Consider the following 25,213-nt stretch of genomic DNA (forward strand, 5'->3'; position numbering starts at 1 on the left):
TAAATTATTAAGGTTAATGTCAGCTTGTTTTAAAGGATGTAAATTTTTACTACTATTTGGGCAATATCAATACATGGTTATCATTACCATGCAAGTGTTTGATGGTAAATCTAACTGATAATTGATATTATTATTACCAAATAATGAGTTAAAAACAACACATGTAAGATTGTGACAAAAAGTTTCTTTTTCTTTTGTTTATATTTATTTTTACTTTCTGTAAGTTTTTTTTTTGTCTGTTATATATGGTATCTGTAGTGTGAAAACAAACCAATTGTCACTATAATTAATTTATTGAGAGTGCCAGATTGTGATATTTTACTTCAAAACGTTGATAGTGAAAGAAAAAAGAGGAAAAGGAGAAGAGAATAAAATAAAAAGAGAGAAAGAGTGAAAACGAGTGAGTGTAAAATAACCTGGTTATTTTAATTAATATATATTTATTCATAAAACATCTTGAGATTTCAGTTAGAACTGGAAAAAGTAGGCAAATGTCTATATTTCAGAAAATATTCTTTGTAAACTAAATAAAAAAGATTTAAGTTTTTTAATATTTTTAATGAAATTTACAACTGCACATTATAATACATTCAGTAAATTTGATCTGAGTCAAAATGGAGTAATACAGGTGTGTAGACAAACAACCCATTGGTAGCACTCTAATGACGTTTTTACATTAGCAGGTCTCATGGCCATCTTCTTTTCAGGCACTTCGGAGGATAGTCAGGAAGAATGGAAGGAATAATATCTGGTTTGGGATAGTTCAGTTACATATGGAACATTAAGGTCTTTATGTATGATTTTATTTGTAATAATGTAATGAACATTGAGGATTTTATAAAGGATTTTGGATTGTAAGAATTGGATACAACAGTAATTCGAAGGTTTAGTGGAGCTCTAAAGCTCAGCTCCATATGTCCAGATTGGCCTTATTACAGCCATGTAGATCAGTTTTTTCTAATGAATTGGAATTTTAGACTGTTTGTCCAGTAAGTGCAGTAATAGTCTAAATCGACAAGCAGCTTCTTGTCTTTTCAGTCTTGTGTGAGGATTCCAGGTTAGTCGTTTGTCCAGATGTAGTCCAAGGTAGCGGATCTGTTCGACAGGGGTAATATCAACATTATTAAAGGAGACTGTAGGGCAGTAGGTAAGTTTATGACGAAAGGTATAGGTGATTTGATGGGATTTATTTTAATTCTCCAATTACAACACCATTCTTCGAGGGCTGTGATATAAGATTTAAGTTAAATACTTATAATATATATACATATATATCTAAGTTTCGAGACAAACTATACCAAACTTCATAATGATACTATTTAGATTCTAGCCTATTAATGATGTCCAAATGCAATTTACTTGAGCTGCTGATTCATTAACATTTAAATAAAATAGGCTTAATATCGCTAATAAATTGTAAGGATTATATTGAGTTTTCTTCAAAATATTTAATTATTGTTTCATGTGTTATGTAGTTTTTTAATTGAAACTATTTTCAAAAAACAATATTTAATTTTGTTAAGTACTCCTAAAAATTGTATTACATTATATGTTTACATAGACTGGTGTGAATATTAACCCTATTCTTGGCAAATAGTGAACAAACAAGTAAAAAACCTTGTTATTTTTCTCCTTTTTTTTGGTTAGTATAAAACAGGATAAAAATTTGTATACTTAGTTTTCTTTCTACAGATTATATAGAGAGGATAACTTACTGTTTTGAAATTATTAGATTGCAATTTTGCATCATTATTTGTACTAGAACAGTGTTACAAGAACAATATTTTTTTTTAAAAAATAAAAACCAATACCAGTAATAACTAAAACAAGCCAGTGAATTTTACCTTGTTTCTTAATCTTGGTAGATTTCATTTGATTTTTATTAAAACCAACTTAATGTTTATTTTTACATTCAAACAAGAGTTTCTTGTCACAACAGTGGTATCACCTGTTAGAAAAGGATTCAAACTGTTACTTGTCAAATTTGATGATTTTGAAGATATTTAGGAGATTTGAAAATTATTAAAGTAACGGTACAACCCATGTCCATGTGCCAAGAATAGGGTTAAAGAGTTTTTGTAAAAGACTAGCAAGATAAAAAAAACAGTATGATGATATTTATGAGCATCCTTTTGTTTGTATTAATACAAGTTTATATAATTTAAAATATCTTCTCTGATACTAATAGGAGAATTAGATAAAACTATCAGTATCGTTCAGTTCAATACTACATCCAAGATTAATTGTGTTTATGAGACTAGATTGTATTGGCTTCTATGATCAGTGTTGTAGAATGGCTGAAGATGAAATCCTGGAAGAGAGCTAAATGAAAAACAAATGTGTTTATATACACTGTTTAGTTAAATAAAAAAAAAAATAAATAAAAATTAAGAAGCATAGAAAAAGCCTTTATAGTTATTGCACACATTTATGATTAACATTTACAACAATGGCTATGAATGCAATTCTGATTATAGGATGACAGCACAATAAATAAAGGTATCAAATTAATTTAAGAACACATATAGCTACACACATAAAATGCTTGTATTAGGGTCTATAGTGTCACATGATTCTGTTATTTATATTGTATAATAATAATTTAAATGTCTGTCATTCCAAGTCTAATCTAGAAAATTAGTCAATATTACCAATCATGAAAAAAAGGATATATATATTTTCAATTAACAATTTAAAAATACTATTAACAAAATTAGATCAAAATTCTAAATTGAGGGATTAATAATGAATATTTCATACAGTTTATTTATATTGTTTTAATTGTCCTGATGTGTATAATAGTCTTACCAGTTGGTGATCAAACTTTGAGCCAAGTAGTTACTCTTTTTTTTATTGTCATGTTGAGTATCAGTCCAACTATTAATTTAAAGTGTTTTCTGTTGTAAAAATTTGAAACTGAACAACATAGAATTCACGAGGCATGCATGACATTTATTGATGCAAAATGTTAAAATATGAAGTTTACAAAAGATATAACTTTTTAAACAGATTTATATATAATAAAATAAAAATAACTAACTTAGACACAGGGATAGGGTTTATCACAATCATATTACTCACATCAAAGGACACTTTATGTATTTACAAAATCCATGACTAAATGGGATCCGGAAGTTCTTTTTTGGAATGAAAAATCTATTATGTATCAATCTTTCTTAAAGGATTCAGGAGGAAATAAAATAAAAATTAAAACCAAAATTTGATTTACAAATTGAATATTATGTAATTATAACAGTGTCAACAAGTGAATAAATTTATTATTATTATAGAAGGTATTTTAGATGTAAACAAATTCATTATAGTTCTATAAAATGGGTTTTTATAGCTCTTCAACAATATTTAAAAATAAATATTTTGTTTTTCTAGGATTACTGATGAATCAACATTGTAATACATTAATTTTTGGATTATTTTTCAAGATTTAAATTTTCATATTCTTGTTGAAAATATTCTGGTAATTTTAATTTATTAGCCTGAAAATGAAATTTAAAGTATGGAAGTAAGTTTCCTTTTGTAAGATAGGTCATATTTTTTTTTTTACAAAGATTAATGGAAAAGGCTGAGTATAGCTTAGACTAAGTATAGCTACTTTAATGGTGAAACCTCTGATTGTAAATGATATGAATGTAATTTTAACATTCAGTATTTATTTGAACATATTTTAGTTGTATGAGAATCAGACCTTGAGTGAGTTGGGAGAAAATATTTGTAAGGAGGCAGAATAGGCCTTTCCATTTCTGTAGGAGTTGGAGAATCCCTGATCAAATTGTTCAGCATAAGGAACCAAAGGAATATGCTTCCAAGTTGAAGCTAATATCTGCCTTGGGAATTCACCACTGCAGATAATTTCAGTACTAAGACCTATCTACTTTGATATCACTCATACCTCAGAAAAAGATTTTGTAAAAAATCTTTTATTCCATTCATACTCAGCTGAGTATTGATTCCATTAAAGATATTCTTTTGTTATGAGAAGCATTTTACTATCCTCATTGAGTGAGAGAGAAGGGACCCTGCCTTGTTGTTTAAAACCAGCTGTATAACAATGTTCATTAAGTATTGCAGTGATTTGAAAATTATTTTAGTGGATTCAATCTAAGTTCTCTATTTGCGATGTGTACAATGGTTATTTAAACAGTGTAATACATCAATTAGGTGATAGGGATTGTTTTAGAACTATCTTATCTGCTGTTTTACAATTGAGATCTTAATATAAATTTAAGCTTCGCCTTTATGCAAAAAGTTTATGTATTGGATGTTTATTTACAGTTGTTAAGAAGGAAAAAAATAAAAAGCAAAGCATAGGACAGATCAAGAAATAGGACAGGATAGGCTTCAAGAACAAACTGAACAATCAAAACATCTTGAAAATGAAAATGAAAACATAAAGCAAAGGTAACACTGATAATTTATAGATATATAAATAAAATATCAAGAGAGAGAAAGGAACTAGGAGAGTTGCTGTTGTTGGACTTACATACGTGGACGGGACTGAGAGTGTTGATCCGTCGCGGGACACTGAGCCGTAGTGGAACCCCTGTGTATAGAAACATAGCCCAAATGTATTGTTATGTTATTATCAGTGTGGCAGGTTTGCCATGTCAATCTGTCACACCGTCCAAAAAGAACTTGGTTCATGACGCCTCAAACTGATGTTATTTCCATGATCAGTTTTGGTATTTTTTTCTGACAACTATTATTGGTTTAAATGGTTGTTTTGTGTAATTTTGGAGCCTCATATCTCTAAAGGTAGTGTAATAAACAATTAATTAATTAACATATTGTAAATTTTGGTAAATAAAACTAAAATACCACCAATGCTACCATAGTTTATATTATAAGAATTTCCAAAAGTAATGGATTTTCATTTATCAAATATATGTATAAAATTACATTGTACAGTGAGAAAAATTAGAAGCAAAATACTCATCTGCCTGATGAGTGTAATATTATATATTTAGCTTAGTGTGTGGAGATTAAATATAAAAAAAGTAACTGAAAGTCCACAAATCCTTACGTACTACAAATTACATACATAAAACAAATAGATTTGGTCAGGTTAATAATTATATTCAATATAACATTAATTTGAGACATTATTTATCAGATAAATGTAATACATGGGTCATCACCAATTTTGGTCCTGTTTGAGTTAAGAAACAATTTAGGGATAGCAATGGAGAGACAAATATTTCTTTTTCTTTCAATATTCACCGTAAGGACCCCTTAACTTCGATAAGTGGAATTCTTAATTGGTAGTTCAGAAAACTGATGCTTGTGAAATAAATAAATAAAATTGATTTAATGATTCTCTACATGCCAGTTTGGTATTTTTCTTTGTTAATTTTTTTCTTGAATTCTTGGGAGTGTTTCCCTCAATTAAGTCAATCCACCCATATAAAAATGGAACCAAAAACTTCTGTTAGTTCTTATGGAGCCTGACTAAACATTTGATGTTTGTTTATATAAGATGTTCAAAATAATATTTGTATTATTATAATATCATATATGTTGGGTTTTATTATCATAATAGATGTGATAAGAGTGAAGAAGTGGGAATACTTTAAGTATTTTTAAGCAAGATTTTTTGTTACAGTTTCAAACTATGTTTTATGTTGAAAATCATTTATGATCAAATAGTGAAAACTGGTCACTACTAAATAAATATTTTCAAATAAAATTAATTCAGTAATTAGGTGCTCAATTTTGATTTTTTACTCCTTAGTCATACATGTTGCTACCAAGAATAAGACTTTTTTAAAAATTTATGTATTGATTTCTTAAAAAGTCTAAATAAATGGAATTTGGTCCAGGTGCGGTCAATTAAAACTCAAATAGTAAATTGGCGTACTATTTTATTAGAGCCAACGTTATTATGTGACGTACTTAACTGCCATCCCCACTCCTCCCAATACATACGGTTCACTCTGACTTTGACTTCTGTCAAAACAGGTATGAATTCTATCTCATTAATTTTCATTTGATTAAATGAAAAAATTAATATTGATAAAAAAATTAAATCAATCCACATTAATAACAAAAAAAAAGATAGCTAAATAGCACCAAGTTCGGAGAATGACCAATATGATATTATTTACTAGTATTAATGTTAGCTTCAGAACAATTATTCTGCTCATAAATTTTTATTTATTTTTGTTACTTTGACTAGCTGCTAACTATTATACTTGAATTACAGTTCACAAAAAAAAAAAGAGCTTTCTCTAAAGTACCTTTTTTTTTCTCAACTAGAATTCAAAATAATATAATGCTTGGATTTTCTGAAAGCATAAATTATATCCTTCAAAATTTATGGATTTTGTTTGAGTTGAAAATAGACACAAAAGAACTCTGAAAGGTTGTTAGTTTATCTAATAATATATGAAACATTTTACTGGACATAATATATGCTTTATGAGAATTGGAACAACCAATAATTCAGAGTACTTTTCAAAAATAAATTAATTTCGTAATTTTGAAGAAATTTTAAGTAATTATTTTTTTAAAGTTTTGATTGTTGTAAATAAATTTTAGTAATAATTTATAAATAAATAATAATTTGATTTGATCAACATTTTTGATTTACAAATAGGGTTATTCTTGCCTTGATATTTTTAGGTGTTTTTCTTAGGTATTGTCCATTCTGTTCTCTGGGAATAATTGAATTAAGATACTTGAATGAAGATGGTTTAGCTCAGTTTAAATAACAAACATTAAAGTTATGAGAAATTATGACCTCCACCATTCATACCTACTCAATAAATAAGAACAATTTGTCAACTGATGTGTGTTGTAACTTTTAAGGGGTGTTTAGTTTTATTAAATAAATAAATTATGTTTAATAATAACCCTCTTCAACCAATAAATTGTTAAAGAAAGTATTATTTATAAATATTTCCTTTCTTTTATTTTGTGCATAAAGATCATCTTGAATTTGTGTTGATTTTTTTAATTGTATTAATTAAGATGCATTGGTATCCTAAGGAAAAAATGCTAACTGTGAAAAAAAATCATATATATTTATAGGATACATCAATGATAATGGTCAACACTGTTTTATCCTTGAAATCATTAAAACTATTTCTATATCTATAACTACTAGTTTACAATCAACTACATATAAATGAAGCTTTGCAGCAAACAAGCATATGGTTAATTGGTGCCATTTACTTATGAATAAACATAAATATTACATTCTCTTGCGCAAAATTAGCACTGAGTACTTTAAAGCTAAATCATGCCAAACAAAAAATTAATGTATCCTATAACTAAGAAGTACCAGTCTTTTGTTGAGTGTTGTTCTTTATGGTAAACAAATGGAGTATATAGTTGTTTATTGTATTAACAAATCATTTTTTGATCTTGGGTTTAACAAATTGTATAATGAAAGCCCTCAGTTTTATAATTTATGGTATCAAATAATATTTCTTAAAACTTTCTATCTTTGAAACAGTTTTTGTTATTATTCTGAACAACCTCATATCTAGAGGGGTGTTGAATAGCATGTTTCAAACTAATGACGGTGCTAACAATACTACTAGCTGCTAATAATACTTTTCTCAACTAGAAACAAAAATTCTTCTATGAACGGACTCTCAAATAGTAACAGATTTTAGACATCATTGACTCTGTACAGTCAGCTTCATTAATTATTATTATCTGTCTTTCATGTTTCATCAATTAAATATCATTGATGTTATGATATTGTAAAAATTAGTGTTGGAATATTGTGTCTTAATGTTGATTATAAAAAATATTGTGAATAATGAAGGGATTGCGAGGTGCCCACTCAGTGGCAAGTGTAGAGATAAGGTCAATTCCAATCTTGATAGAATTGTATGGTTTTGGCAAAAAATTTGTAGGCTCGCTAGTTTTCATAATTTAAATAAATAAATCATCTTCATTCAAATTACTTTAAATTGTTGAATACAATATTAGCTAAATAGAAACTAAATAGAAAGCTATTTAAAATCTTTGATAACCACTAGTATAATTCATAACTCAAAATCTGTGGATTTTTTTAATTACTAGAGCAATATTCATTATTCCACAACTTGAATGATTTCTGAACTGAAATTGCCTGAAAGTAATTAATTTTGAATTCTCCTGACATCATGCTAATTTTAAACCTGTTCAATAAAGGAAAAATATTTATTTTACAGTAGTTTGAAAATCTTTTTTTTTTATTCATATCTCTATTTATTTCATATTATAAACATTTAATTTATTAATCATTTAAATTTATAACAATACATTGAGTGAGGTAGATAAAATAAGAAATTGTTTTTATTTATTTAGAATAGTTCCATTACTTTTGGATTAATTGAAAGTGCTTTTAAATTATAACTTGAATAAATTTCTTCTTTTTTTATAAAAATAATGCAAGAATGTGCCAGAAAGAAATCCAAAAATGATCTCGTTTGGTGTTGGTCTTGAAATAGAACGCATTTATTATTTGTTTGATTCATTAAATTTAAGGTTTTATTGTATCCCCTATTTTTTTTTTAATCCAAAAAAAGTAGTTTTGTTATGTATAAATGAATTACCTCACCAGCTATTAATGTAGAAAACAACGAAATTGACCAAATTCTTTTAAAGTAAGACTCTTTTTTTGTATTTTATTAAATTTTAAAAATCAGTTTGGCATCTAAACTGATCCAGAGGCTGTTGGGTTCTTCTAAAATCTGCTCTTATGTATTCAATCATTCTAAATTGTAGAAACAAAGAATGTACCTGTGATGGGTGTATGATATTTTATTTAATGAAAGATATATAATTTAAATTAACAACAAATCAAAACAAAATCATCTTTATAAGTAAGTTACATGATTGTAATATTGGATTGATATTTCAATGTTTCATTGCTTTGTCATGGAATCAAGGAAGTGTTAGGTCTTTTTTTGATGCTGTTATTTTGCCTATTTGATATATTGTTTTTCAGTTGATGTTTTAAATAACAAGGAGTGGTATTGAGAATTCATATGCCAATAAATATTAATGACAATTTTGTATGTAATACCTCTAACCATTAAAAATATTTTAGAATATAAAAATTATTTTGTTGATCATATTCCTACAAGAAAAAACAAATGAAAATTAAAATAATTAAATTTGTTGACTAATTATACTCTTTAAAACATTTATTTCATTAAAGTTAGGTTCTACAAGTCTGTTAAATAAGATTATGATGAAAGTTGAAATATCTCAATCTCAAATAGTTCGTTTTCCTGAACTCATTACTTCCCAACAAAAATAAAATGAATTGAAACTATTGGCTTTAACGATGAATATTTACAGATAATACACTCAATGATGAGCACTAACATTCGAATCTCCTGCCAGAACTTTCCCTCCCTCCTTACCTCCAGTGACCAAAGAGGATTCTGATTAACAAATATTTGTCTTTGTATTTGATATCTGATATGTGGTTTAGCTCCTGATGAGAGATGACTAGATGGTACCAGGCTCCTAAGGCCTTTTTGATTTCCATATATAAGTATTTAAGGCCAGACAATATTAAATTATGGTTGGGCTGATTGTGGAAGAAATAGAATTGTCATCAGGCCTTGTGCATTGTGGCCAATCATTACCATTACTTTGGATTGTGGCCCTAAATTGTAGCAAATAAATTTAGAATTTAAGTGTGTTGCACCAAGGACTTAAGCTGCATTTAATACATTATTGTTTTTAGATTTTGCCTAGTTATTTTTGAGTTAAATAGTTATCAATGGTTTATTTTTACTTAATTTGAATTATTCATTCAAAGAAAACAATTATTTAACTCGAATAGTTGGTCCTGCAAAAGATAAAATCTGTTACGTATTTTTGAAATCTTTACTTTATAAGTTTTGAAATTATCAGAACATTCTGTAATATTTTGTTTTAAACATGATTATTTTTTTTTTTAATGAGTTATAGTGCAATAAGTTAATTAAACAGATATCTTCGTTTCAAATTAAAATTACATCTCGACCTTTTCATTGACAAAGCATATTTTGCTTAATGTGATTACTTAAAAATTAAAAAAAAAATAATCCTAATAAATAATTAACTAATAAATTTTGAATGAAATATTTTCTAAAATGTTGGTCTCAGATGGTGTCTTTTTTTTCAGTAGAAATGTCAAATTCATTTATACGATTTTAAATATTCTGTGTTCGTTCTAAAAATGATGAGCTGTTGTAAAGCAGGAGTTTGTTGAGAATATTCACTATTTCAGATAGATATACCTTTCTTTCAGTAAATAAGAAAATGACATTCTTTCTTCATATACCTCTCATACACATTGAAGGAATTTGTTTAAATTGGTTAATGTTATTATTTCAACAGTTTTGAACAACAGATAGACAACATTAGACCTGTTAATAACATGTGAAACTATTATCTAAATTCACAAAAAATACAATCTTAACTTTTAATTGGTTACTGAGGGATGAGAAACTTATTTTAGAAATTTAAACTGAACTAGCTATATTTGCGATGGTCTGACTGAATAGACCTTTGAGTCCTTATAGGAATATATTACTGAACACTTCTAGAGAAATGAAGTCGTAGCCTCATGAAATCTGTGATGCTTATAAGGAAATGCTGTTTGTTTTTAAAGAAAGGATCATTACAATATTTGAGGAATTCGAAAATATGGAAAATGAAACCTTTAGTGATGAAGTTGATTGATATTGTGTATCAGTGATACTTTGTATGTCTACATGAAGTATAAGTTTATAAAACTGAATATATCTTTTCTATTATAACTGAAATATTTTAATGAAAATTTTCTGGTTGTAATTGTTACTGTTGATTTTTTTATTTTATTTGCTTCTTAAACTTCTACCTTTGTATTCTTTCAACTTTTATGTAACTCTATATAATCTTTTGCTATATTTTATTTTACTCCTATTAGTTTTTTATCCAACTAATTGTATCATTCACTTTTTAATATTATTTTAATACAGATTATTTTTTATTTGTTATATGATACCCTATAATCCAGAATTATATTACTATTTCTCAAAGATACAGTGAAGTAGCTATTCGGGACGATTAAAAAAAATAAATAAAAACAAATTTAAGAAGTTTCTCATTACGAATGTTTAAAACTAAAACACATTTTTATTCGTTATTTGTGATGAGTAAGAATACTTTGATGAGCCCACCACATAGTTATTATATGGCTACAATATTTTTTCAGGCACGTTTCTTGTCTTTAGTCTTTGATGTTAATTTGTGAAAAAATGGAAATTGTTGAGAAAAGAATATTGAACATTGAATGTTTTTTGAGTAATTAAAAACTTGGTGTAACTTGTTGCAAAAACTTAATTGAAAACAAAAAAGTTAATTGAAAACGCCAATTTATTGGTGCTTTTAAAAAAAAAATTCAAATTTAGTAGGAAGTCTTCCATAATTATCACGAATGTTGCCGCCGATTAAAGCTCACGTTTGAGGTGAGAAAATGTAGTAACTGACAAAAAACATCTTCGTTGTGTTTAGTTCTACCCTCTTCCTTGGTGTCTCCAGCCATATATAAGATATTGGATTTGAAAGTCGGTGACCCTAGTTTTTAGCATCTTAAAAAGCATACATTTTGTAAAAAAAAAAATACATAATAAAAATTCATCATATAGTTGAATCATTAATCATTCATATGAATTATTTGACAAATATGACCTCAGGAACTATCATTACTTTTTTTCATTTTACCAAATAAATATTAGTGTTTTTAAGTAAATAAAAATAATTTTTTTCTCTGAACCATTGATATGTCATTTAAACTATAAAGCTATGGCGTATTTTTATTAGTAAAACTGAAACTGACATTTCTCTAATTAATATTTTTTAAATGCTACAAACTATTCTATTAATATAGAAGTATTCTATAAATATAGGTGTAGGAGCCAGATCTCACCGTGGGTGGTGATAAATTGATGGTAGATCCTCTGCGCTCTTGGGGCCCGATGCTGGAATGCCGCCTTATCGGGAGACCTCCTCCTGGAGTGCCTCCGGGCGAGGAGGCACAGGAAGGTGCCACTCTGATCTTGGGTGGTCCCATTAGCGTGTTGTCCGACAGCCGTCGGTTGGGGAAGGCTGCGTGCACCCGGAGGAAGTTGGAGTCTGGAGACGATGGCGATGCTCCGAACCACCAACCACCTAGGAGACCTGAGTCTGCAAGAGGAGTCAGTGGCAAAGGGACACATCTAGCATGCCAAGTACAATCCCGACATCAAACATAACAAAGAGCATCACATATCTTTTAAAATTGATCGAAGAGATGTTTAGAATACGATCATAAATAGCAACCAGCCTATCTCCGACGTCGCGTTCTATTCGATACTTTTTCTTTATCTAGGTCAGAAACCTCGGTATTGTTAGTACTGTAATATTGGACTATAAGTATCCACATTATAATATTATTGCGTTTTTATTAATAAATTTTAAAAAAATAAAGAAAATAATTTGGAGGTTTGTCAATAAAAAAATTAGGAAAAGTATGAAGTTGAACCTTTCCGAGGGTCATAGTATATAATACGAAAATCTACACAGCAAAACCGGACTATACGTGCTTGTAACCACTTACTCACTTATTAATCACTGAATCTCCAAAATGACAATGTCTACGAAGTTAAAATTATTAATGGCGGCTCTTATATTGTAGATGTGCAATATGCTTAGGTTAAACAAAAAAAAAAATGGATTCTATATGGTTTAAAACAAATTCTAAAACCTTATGAGAAAGAATAATTTTTCGAATAATTCAAACTCTGTACATCTGAAATATTATAGTCATTAGGATGGGACTCCAACTAGTATGAAACCTGAAATTTCCAGGGAGGCGAAGTGAACAGTTTAGTAGATACTAACCCGCAAGACTGAAGGGGATTGCGATACTGTATTTACCCCTATAGCTATCTTCAACATTGGTTTTATTGGACTAAATTAAGGAGGGTACCAAGTTTAAACTTATTTAATTAAAATTAAAAAAAAAATAAATAATCTGTATCACTACAACCCAGGGTGCAGTGCAAGGAAGTACTGTGACTAGACCAAGGGTTGTGCAAGGAGGTAATTTGGTCAGAATCACTCTCGACTGCTAGATTTTTACCCAATTAAGGGTACTTTATGATGCTGAGTGGATCCCAGAGAGCTTCCAAACCCACAGGGCTGACTCACGGCTACAGTGAAACAGAAAATAATTATCTGTCACGGCCGGATTCGAACCCGGGTTGGAGTAAATAGCACAGTGCTATTCAAATAATATAGTTTAGGTATATTTTGAAAATTTCTTTCCTGATTCTTAGACCTCTGATATCATTTATACGTTGAAGAAAACATTTGTTTTCATGTTTTATGATCTGTAGGTTGATAAAAATGTATTTGTTATAACATTTGATTACAATTTATCTACATGATTTCTGCTATTCCCTAACATAGGATCCCAGAAATGACACTGATAGTTGGAATGGTTGATTTATTTTGTGGTAGATCCAATTAAGAAATCACATTCTCTCCAGAAGAATTTGAATTACAATGAACGATTTTCTTTTCTAATTAATGCAATTTTCGTGTATTGAAAAGGCAAATTTACTTATAGCCACCAACTAATGATTTGATCCAAAATGGTAAGTAACATATAATAAATAATTTATATTAATGTGTAATACTGGTCGTAACACACTCAAATCTGTTGAAATTTATAGGCATTGAATTAATAATTGCAGTTAGATTTTCGAACTAGTTTACGAAAGTAAATCATGGGAAAACTTCAGAGTAGCATAGCAGATTCTTCAATATACATTCCCCATCACCATATAATAAATAATAATAAAATTATTCTTTTATTTTGATGCCAGTTGGTTATCTAGTCCTATCGTTACATTTATCGATAGATGGATTGATGTGATACTTTATACGTAACGTCTTTTAACATCTCTTCCTATCCTGACAGTAATTTTTTTTTTAGAATGTATCAATTTTTGATGAAAAAATTCTTCCAATTCATACGAATGTAGGAGTTGTCAAATTATCATAAAGCACAATTAAAAAGGTTGCTATTTATTTCCAAATTATTAATCCGCTGAAAAAAAAGTTCTGAAATATTTTATTTATAAAAAAATGTGAGGCTCTGATAAGATGCATAACAACAAAAGGAAAAATAAACATACACAAGTAAATTTAAATCTACTCTTAACTAGGATGTGAAATAAAGAGCTGTGGCATGCCTCAACAAGTGAAGAAGTTATTTGAAACTTTTAATAATAATATGTAAATATAAATATAAGCATTTGAGAAGTTATTATGTCATTTAGTCATTATTAAGTTAGTCATAATTTATTTTGAAAATAAAATGATTTAACATTGTATGTAGCCCAAGGAGTCATTATTAAAATAATTTAAGGAGTCATCATTATTATTAAATTACAATTTATTTTAAAAATAAAATGATTTAACTTAGTAGCTCAAGGAATTTTAATAATAAATTTCTTAATTTGCACGAATTATTTATAAAGGACCTGAATAATTGCCTAGAGTGCCAGTTTATGAAAGATCGGAGTTTTTAAGGTGCGAATCACATTATATGATTAAAACTTAATTTGCTATTACAAAATGTTTAACTGTCAAGCGCCTATTTCCATCTACAGGTATAGTATATACTTTGCGAGAGTATAAAAAATAAGTGAGAGTCTTTAGCTAGTCCAGAGTACCTGAACAATTTCCTTTTACCAATTGTTTAATTATAAGATAAATCAGAATCCTCTTGCCAAAACCTTACTAGTTAAGATAACTTTTTGAAAGGCATTCTGAGCTTTCAGTGAATTGCATATTTTTAGAAAAAAATATAAATTACAGCTGTGAACCACATTTCAATATTCTGTGTCACCTATGAGTGGCCCCTAAGCCAAATCCAATAAAAAAATGTTTTATATAAAATTCATATTTTTGTGTAATTTAGACTCAACATAGTCCGAAAAGAAAGAGGACATAAAAAAATATTTACTTAGGCCCCTACAGATATTGAAGGGTTAAAAAAAATTATGTCTAAAACCATATACTTTAAAAATAGATTTGGAAGTCCTTTAACAATATACAGTATACTATAACTTATGTTTTACTAACGGTAGTCGTAACAGTCGCATCAAACTCCAAAAAATATCTATTAAATAAAGAAAAAAAACAAACATCCTAACACTCTGCTTTTTTAAAAGACCAAGTACTTACTTGCATGCGTGAGTTTAAAATTGATATAAATAAGTTTTAACTTCTAAATTTGTACTATGTATGGCAACTGAAAAGTAAGAAGAGGGGAAGGGGCGGTGGTTGACAAATATCTGCCTTATGCGTTAATTACACCTATGGATTGTTAAAGTTGATTTTTAAATAATGATAATAATAAAAAGGCCTAACGATCCCAAAGGTTCGATGCCGATACCACCAATCCCTCTCTACACACATCCTTCCAGTGATGCACCTCCAAACCCAATTATACTTAATCAGTTTTAATGCAATCCTCCCATCTACGTTTTGGTCAATCCCTCGGCCGTTTACACGTCGGTTCAATGTTTATTAACATTTTAGGGATTCACTCGTGACTAAGTCCTATTTTTTTTTCCGATCCCTCTAAAACAGAATAAAAAACAATAAATTAGTGGTTGCTTTACGTATGGAAAAACATAAATCAGGTTGAGTATTACCTTTTTCTACCTGTGCTACTTTAAGGTTACAGTGCAATACTTATCTCGTTTTGTCCATTCTATATGGTCCTATTAGAAAAAATCCGGAGGTGAGGGGCCTCCTAAAAGAGACCCTAGCTCACTAAGCCCATCCAATTACCTATTTTGTCACTATTTCATTACTTTTTAAAACTTTTAATTACAGATCAACTTATAACTACTCTTTTTTTGTGTTAAAATAATATTTCTAACCTTCCATACACTCAATTCAACCTCACTAAGCCCTAGAACATTACATGCCCATCTTATACGCCGCATAGCTATAACTTGAATTATATTTACCGGGTGTAGGTCCATTAATTCAGCGTTGTGTAATCTTCTAAATTCTCTCGTTAATTCAACCTTTTTCGGTCCGAATATTTTGCGTAATACTTTATTTTCGAAAACCTTAAGGCGCAGTTCATCCCTTAGTGTAAGAGGCCACGTCTCGCATCCATAAAGAACAGTGGGAAGAATAATAGTTTTGTAAATTCTAATTTTTAACGTTTTCGATATGATGCGAGGTTTTTAAACATAAAATTTAAATATAAATATAAAAGTTTAAGCAAAATGAATTTATGAAAAATAAGGGTAATTTTTTGTTACTATTTATAATTAACTTCGATATGAATTTTAATTATAAAAGAAATAAAAATTTAGAACAAAATATATTTTGAAATAAATCAATTATAAGCTTGAATTGTGTGTATGGAAGGTTAAAAATATTATTTTGACACCAAAAAAGAGTAGTTATAAGTTGATCTGTAATTAAAAGTTTTAAAAAGTAATGAAATAGTGACAAAATAGGTAATTGGACATAAGCTAAGACAAACTTATTAATAAATTAATATAATTCCCTAGTGTTTTATTGTTTCATAGAGTGATTTTGACTGATATTAATGACCTGAGCAGAATAGCCTACAAAAAAGTTTTTAAATAATTGGATGTGAGCTGTAAATTTATATTTAAGTTATTCTAAATTATTAGTAATAATGTTCTTTGTAAAAAATCGATGTATAATAAATGCTGTTAATAATAAGATTGGCAATGAAAATGGCCAAAATGGCCGAAGCGTTAGAGTTTTAAAGAAATAATAAAGAATGTTTTGAGACTTAACCTGAGTACTAATTATCTTATTTAAACAACAAATATAAAATTTATAGTGAATCATACACAGAAGCGATGGAAAGATGTCGCAATGCGATTATTAAACATTCTTATTGAGTTCAAAGTTAATCAAACCATTAAACTACTCAAGTTAGAATCTTAATCTCAACCATTTATTGATTAGGATTAAAATAAATATAAAAGCTATTTTTTTTACTTGAGCTAATATCAATTTCATTATTGTTGAAGCATGCCTGTATAAGGTAAGTGAAACACATGAATGCAATGCAAAAAATATAAAAAACAACAAAATATAAAGGAATGACAACATAAATCTTACTTGATCGTAGTCTTTTCCATTGCATCTCTAATTTCTGAAATTTAGTCTGTGACTTTACATAATTACAAAGTTTCAGTAAATCTATAAAATGGACGTATTAGGTCATGAAGTATATGGTGATTTAATCGCTTTCGATAAAAGATAAGCTAATAAATCATTTGATGTCCCTTTAAAAGGCCTATTAAATGTTGCTTCCATGCCTATAACATTTACATTTTCGATTATCTGTAGTGTCAGCATGTGATCCCACCATTATAGTAATCATTCTTGTTAGCATTACTACGATCATGTCGTTTGAATCAAATTCCAATTTTTTTTTAAGGGCTGAAAAAACTTTATTGAAGCCAATCAAATCCAAAAATTACTTTCTAAGTTTCATAAACGAAGATTAAAGATACTTAGGAGAAACGTCAACTGATTTAAATTTATATCCTCGCCTTTAAATGGAAAAGAAACTACTGATATACAAGACCACACTAAAATCATTCTGGACCTACTGTTTATTAAACTCCATACTGCGTAATAAACAAAACCTTCCACCATACCCTTTTACCTCCACCATACCATATATATACCATTCTATTCTCAACATCACATATGGCCTTGAAGTCATTTCACCCTGATTCCTACTAACTACTATATCCCAATAGTACAAGAGCCCAAGAGGAGAAAAAAGGCAGTTATTTCACCCCAATTTTTGATTACTTAATTGAAAACTAGGTATAATTACTAGTCAAAATTAATGAGTTTGCCAATTATAGGTAGGGGGGATAAAAAATGACAGCTGTTTCAAAATGTTAAAAATAATTATTTTTTTATTAGGATCTCTATATCTTTACTATCAACAACAATAGAAAATCTAAAAAAGCATCATTTAAAATAGAATAAATTTGCTAAAATGTAAGCCCTAATAGAGCTATTTAGGTCCAATAGCTCTCGAGATATATCTTTTTTAACAAGCAACATTTCATAAAAATGTTGTATGAACGTACTGAAACATCAGTAGTTAGTGAATTTATTTTGAAAATCTATATCTCAAAAACCATGCCAAATTTATATTCATATGTGAATATCATAAAAACTACTACCTCTACGAAGATAAGTGTCATAAACTACTTTGTAGTAAATTAAATTTCCTTGATTTTGAGTGTTGGCAGACATATGTACGTCTTATGGGTCTGGAGATATATTTTTTCAAAAATTCAACATTTTATACGAACAACTAGAAATTAACTTTTGTGAGTTTATTTTGTCAAATATCATAAAAAACTGCTACTCCTAGAAAGATAAACGTCATAAACTATTTTATAGTAAATTTAACTAGATTGTATTTGACTGCTGGCAGAAATCTGTGCAATGAATTAATAAATCAAACCTATTGTCCAAACAACTTTAAATCAATTTATTTTAGCAAATATAATAAAAACTACTGTTCCTACGAAGGTAAAGGTCATAAACTACTTTATAGTACAATTCTTTAGCTTTAATTTGAGTGCTAATAGACATTTGTACGTTGAATGGTTATTGAGATATAGATTTCTCAAAAAAGATTCACTAACTACTGATATTTCAATGAAATGTTGCTTTTTAAAAGGCTATATCTTGAGAACTATTGGACATAAATAGCTTTATTAGAGGTAATATTTCAAAAAATTTACTCTTCTTTAAATAATGTCCTTTTAGATTTTCTAGTGTTGTTGGTAGTTTAAGATACTGAGCTCCGAATGAAAAATTAATGTTTTGAAACAGCCGCCATTTTTTATTCCCTCCACTTATACTTGGCAGACTCATCAGTTTTGACTATTAATTATACATACTTTTCATTAAAGTAATCAAAAATTGGGGTGAGATAACTGCCTTTTTTCTTCCTGGCTCTTGTACTACAATAATCCTCCTCGTAGATTGAAACGGCAGTGGCCTCGAGACCTTTTGTAAATTACCAGTGACGCGCTGTGATCTCTTGGAGTCCTTCTTTCCCTTCTACATGAACTTGGCAAAGATTGGTTCGGATTTCCAAAGGTTGAATGTAAATATTGTACATAGGTGCGAATATGGATTTATTTTATTTTTTATATTCTTTATCTTGTATATTATTTTGATCATGTAATCAGTTTATTTTATTATTTTTTAAATGCGGTGAGTACTATAATTAATTTTGATTTATATAATTATAATATCCTTATATATAGTAGATCTAGAGTCCTTAATTATAGTAGATTCTATAATTATTATTCTAAAAAATAAATAAAAAACAAATAAGAATGTGTGTGAACAGACACCGTTTCAAATTGAACATTTCAGTCATTTATCTATTAATTACTTTATGGCTTTTGATGGTAACAGCTCGTCGAAGTTTTAAAATATCGACAACAAACACCGATGACAGTCAGTTAGGCGTATTCTGAAATCCTACAACCTCATATAACGTCGCATTAAGAAGAGTAGGTGCAACACTAATAGCTATTACTTTGATAAAAGGATCGTCTGATTCCCAGTCTTGTTTAATTTTATTCCCAGGATCACTTTTCAGTAAAGCTGTTTACCGTTCTCGTAGATTTAGAAGCTCGTAGGAGCAGAGAGGGACTCCGTTTGATGTTAGGTAGTGCACACAAAATAGTGGGGGATTGATTTACAAGGCTCCTAATACGGTTCAATCTAACTAGCTAATTGACGAATTCAGGTTGGGTAGTCAACATCCAATTTACATGACACTGTTAGTTAGGTTGAGTTATATCGATTATAAAGTTACCCCATTGCAATAGTCAGCATCATACACTTTTTTCCTAAATTTTAGTTTTATATTCCCGCCTGTCGCTTACGTCGTGACCACGCTTATGTCGCTTACGTCGTGAATCCACCAGTCTCTTTCTCCTTATCGGATGTCTTGTTTTGCTAGGGGGTTGAATGCAAATGAAAGCATATGATTTATAATCTGAAAATGTGTGTAAATCATACGTCAGGTACATTTTCAACCTCCAACGTGAACACCAGTCATTGGAAAATAAATAAGAATTATTACATTAATTTTGTTCTACTAAGGAAGCTATATTTTACTCTCAAAATAAATTTATAAGAAGTAAATAAAAAATCTGAAAAGATCGTTTCACTCCCTCGCCATGCCCAATCCTCTGTGTAAGGTATTTTAAAAATTATATTGTTTCAACTCACTGATTTAGTCGTTATTACATTAAAAAATAGTAAAATAGTCAGTAAAATGAAATAAGGTTTTCCTTCATTCCCTCATTGTAACATTTGTTTAAACTATAATTAGAAATACTAGTGTACCTCTACTATGCCACTAATTAGGTATGAATTTTTGCAGCTTGAAATTGATTTTTTTACTATTGAGATTTTAGGAAGTGAAATCTGCGCATTTTCAGATAATGAGCCACCTATATACGTTTTCTTCTATTCGATTCCGCAATACCCGTTCCCGGTCTTCATATTTATACACAAGGGCCCACCGCTGCCTTCGATAGATCATTCATTATCCGATCCTCATCCTTATAGAACTCTATCCCTTCCAACATCCGTCGCTCCAATACCCTTCCTACCTTTAAATCCCGCCTGTTCAATCATTTCTTATCCATTCAGGCCCCATAAAATTGTAAATAAACTATTGTATCATTCTTAATTATTTTTAGATTGTTTTCTTTTCTCTCTTATTTTTTTCATTTATTCTTTTTTTGTTATTCAATTGATAAAAGTGAGAAAATAACTTATAATTATTTTTTATAATGACTATTTATCCTTCTTTGTATTTTTTTTAAGTATCTCTGAGGTTCTTCAGCCTTCATATGTCAATTTCTCTGTATTATTCTAAAGGGACTCGTTCTAGAATAAATAAAGTATTATTATTATTACTATATGAGAATATGGAAGATAGAATATTTCTAATGTAAAATATCGAATGTACTTGTCCAAAAATACACTAATAAATTGTATCTATATTTATCAAACCTGTATTATTACCTCTGTATAATATCGAAATAATACATAGAATTTTGATATCAAAGTTGAACCTCTGAGGAAAGGATTAAATAAATTAAAATAAAAGTGTTTGACTTTGAAATAAAAAGAAAATGTAAATATCAGAGTCCTCAGAAACTCTTGAGTATAAAGTATATTTGATGATGATATTGAAGGATGTCTAATTTTAGAGGGTTTTAAAGTCAGTTTCATCTTTACCCTGGCACTTTGAAAAGTAAATTAAGTTTTTATATTGAATATTTTGTTAATTTATATAATCATTATAACTATGCAGATACCTTTTCCCACTGATAGATTAAATTAACTTTTAATTAATTAAAAAACTTGTAGCATTATAATTCATGAAAGTTCTTGGAATTACTTCTTGGTAAGGAGGTTCCTTAAGTTGTGAACGGAGGTAATTTCATCAGGATTACGTTCAACCATCCTAATTAAGCGTACACATATTGTATTGACTGAATGGGCCTTAATAGGGTCAATGCATTACTGATACAATAGAATGAATGATTAAGTTATTAGCTAATTTCCAAAATCATTTTAAGAGAGATTTATTTATTTTTATGTGCTTTTTTTCTCTCATTTATTTATTTATTTTAATTCTTATTTTAGTATGAATATGATCATTCATCATTATTACCTATTTCCCAGAATTTTGTGACAATTGTAATATCTATCAATAAATAAATTATGAAAATTTTTTTTTCAAAATTAACATTTAATATTTTACTGTTTTTATTAATTAATTTTTTTTATAACTTTTAAATTATCGTATTTCTCCCAGATCAAATCCTTGCAATCTATAATCCTTCGTGAAATTCTCAATACTTACTTTGCCACAAACAAAAATCATGCAAACCTTAATGTCCCATACGTATCCAATCTAGGACCAACCAGATATCAATCCTTCCATTATAAATTTTTAACCCCCAAACCTACTGGTTTGTAACCGAGCTTCCTCTTCTATTCCTGATACCCCTAAAAAGAAGGTGATCTCGTGATCTTCTGATGTAGAAATGTTATTAGTGTACCACCAATACAAATCTTTACAAGTCTGCATTTTGTCATTGTAATAGAACTAATATTAAATTTACTAGTTATATTTTTATGTGAATATAGTTGTAAATATAAATAAATAAAAAAAAAGAAAATAAAAGTGCAGTATGTCGCTATTTGTTGGTGAAGATCCCCATCAGAAATACAATCGATGTTATTTGATTCTTGGGGGGAGGGTTGTTTTTGCAGTATGTTATACGAAGCGAAGAATAAAACAACGAAAGATGTCTGTTCATCTACTGCTTAGTCACTTGATTCAGCCTTCACTGTACTTTTTTTTCGTTTGTCCGATAATCGGCCCTTAACTCACCCATTTACGTTTCATTTAATTTATGTAAATTATGTTTTAAAGTTGGAATATATAAACTGTATTTATCTTTTTTCGGCTGGAATATTATATACTATCCATATACTCTTTTGATCATGATAGGTATTTTTATTTGTTTAGTTTAGAAGGGCCCCATAAGTAATAGTAGTTTTCCTTCGAATCATCAGGGATATTATTAAATTAAAAACAGATATTGTTCTTGTTTCATTTATATAAAATGATAGACATTACAAATCCCTACTCCGAAAAACCTTAATCAAAGAAACCATAACATCTGGCGGGCGAAACTTCCCCCACTTGAGCTGTTTTATGTTCGACTCTGGATAAAATGTGAGAAAGTATTCGTATTTGTATTCGGGAATGTGTTCCTACGCACGAATAAAAGTAGTAATCGTTACTTTTTACCATATGTGAGTACCGAATACAAATGTAATCGTATTCATGAATACTTTTGACAAGTACTCTGTATTCGTAATCGGGAATACAATGCCAACTCAGTGACGCGCATAACGTAGTCAGATGAGTTTTTTGTGAACGTTTTTGCGCCAAATAACTCATTTTTCAAATAAATTTCCAATATTATTCAAAGTAAATTAATCTAACTTCTACTATCAATCAAAATCAGGCTCTCTCCTCTTCAAACCATTTTCCCTATTCTCTTTCACATCAGGCTTTAGATCTCAATTAACTCGATGCGGAAAACTCTTCTTATTCATTCCGCTTTACTAATCATTTTTGAAGTTATTACCCCCTAATCAATCATAACATCTTTGTTTAATTACTTAGTCAATTAGTCAGAATTAAGTGATAGATAGATCGTTAATTTTTCGTCCTGAGGCATGTTGTTAATATGTCCCAGAAAACAGAAGAGATCAAATAATACTTTGACTTGGACACTGGCTCCCTTCAATCATCTTGATACAAAGAAAGACAAAATAGTCTGGTAATAAAATTAGAAAAATAAACACTAAAAAAGCACTTGAAATAAAAAATATACGTATTACAATATCTAAAACAAAAATTTAAAAAATGATTGTTTTTTAGTAACTAACAATTATTGAAGATTTCTTTTTAAAAGTTAATATTTATACTTCTGAAAAACAAATTTTTTTTGAAAAAATAAAATTTCACATCAACATTATTCAATATTTTTAAAATATAGCAACTAATATTTATTCAAAGTAAATTTTTAACTTAAATATATAATTCCATTTAAATTCGACAGCACGGAGTATTAACATATAATTGTTAATGTCTGATTTAAAAAAAAAAATTAATATTGTCGCTTAACTTGTGATATTTCATAATTGCAAAAAATATACAATAATATTTTTATATTATGTAACGCGATCATTCTGATTCATAGTTATCAATTTAAAAATGAATCAAAATAAGAAAATAAAAATAAAATAAATAAATTTATTCATAATTAATAAATGATTAATTTTTACGAGATATCGTAATAATATGAAATAAAAACGCTTCTTCAAGGCACACAAAAAAAAAAAAATATTGTTAATAAAACACTGCGGGATTAAGAGAGAGGTGTTTCAACTGAGAAGAGCCTGTTGACGTCAAAGATGAATTTTATCATTTGCGTCATAGCCTTCAAGAATAAAATCAATCCATGATTGACTCATTCAAGGTCATTAACATATCGCTAATATTTAGTCACTTTTTTTTTAATTTACAATAAAATAAAAACAAGATAGAATAAGAATATAAATTGAAGAAATAAGTGTTAATATAAATAATAAATAATATTTCCTAGCATTTTATATATTGTATCGACTAGAACATAAATATAATATTTGAAGTATGGTACTGCTAGTATTGTTCCTAAATATTGCTATACTCTATCCCTCGAAATATATTAACTTCCAACGTCCAAGCATTATTTTAAAATTGTGACTTAAGTGAAGCATTTATTAGAGATGCACTGGAATTTTTATGGCTGTTGTATGGTTTAAACTACCATTAAAAATAAAAAAGTTCTTTATAGATAAGAATTTCTTATCTATCTATTCTATGAGAAGAATTTCTTCTTCTGTATGATTTTATTTGATCAACGGATAATTCGTTATACTTCATATGTCTGGTAAGGTGCCTCCTCACACTTAAGCATGCTTGACAAGCAGAGTTGGGCAAAAATTACCTGTCGAATTTTTCTCGTACCAATCATTTTTGTCACACACAAGCTCAAGCAAGGAAAAAGATTTCTTATGGATGCTTGTCAAGCATGCTTGAAAGTATGTAGTCACCTTCATTGAAAAGAGAATGTTTGAGTCCACTCTTTTATGGAGCAGTCTATTTGACATAGTTTATTTTAGAGCACACAACATCCACAACGACCACATAGATAAGTATTATAATTACCCATGCATATGTCCCAAATTTGTGTTCGGTAAAGGTTTTTTTTACAAGGGGCTACTTTATTATTTCATCTGTGCTATTTCAAAATGGGAGGGGGGGAGGAGAAATTTAAAATATAAAAATTATTAAAAAGGGGAGTGAAAATTTAGATAAAACAAAACCAACAATGGGAACCATGATGCTAACACCCAGAATAAAACATTCAAAAATACTTATCCAAACAGTTAATCGATTTTGTATATCCTGTGTGGTGTACTTACACATCTCTTGCCTTATGTTCGCTTTCTACTTATTTTTAATTAT

At 28.7% G+C, this 25,213-nt stretch overlaps 1 protein-coding gene across 1 annotated transcript in view; it reads right to left on the reverse strand.

Moving 5' to 3' along the window:
- bma (SCY1-like protein bma) overlaps positions 1-25,213 on the reverse strand; it is a gene marked incomplete at its 5' end in the record, with an annotated part of 221,217 nt that overhangs the window by 29,598 nt on the left and 166,406 nt on the right. The window contains 2 exons of the mRNA XM_067044709.1: positions 4,499-4,558; positions 11,921-12,177. Of these exons, the coding sequence (XP_066900810.1) occupies positions 4,499-4,558; positions 11,921-12,177 (317 nt within the window). The remainder of the gene's footprint in view (positions 1-4,498; positions 4,559-11,920; positions 12,178-25,213) is intronic.

Source organism: Halyomorpha halys, unplaced genomic scaffold, assembly GCF_000696795.3.
Source record: "Halyomorpha halys isolate HHAL.00 unplaced genomic scaffold, Hhal_1.1 Scaffold1166.1, whole genome shotgun sequence".
In the NCBI taxonomy this organism is placed as follows: domain Eukaryota; kingdom Metazoa; phylum Arthropoda; class Insecta; order Hemiptera; family Pentatomidae; genus Halyomorpha; species Halyomorpha halys.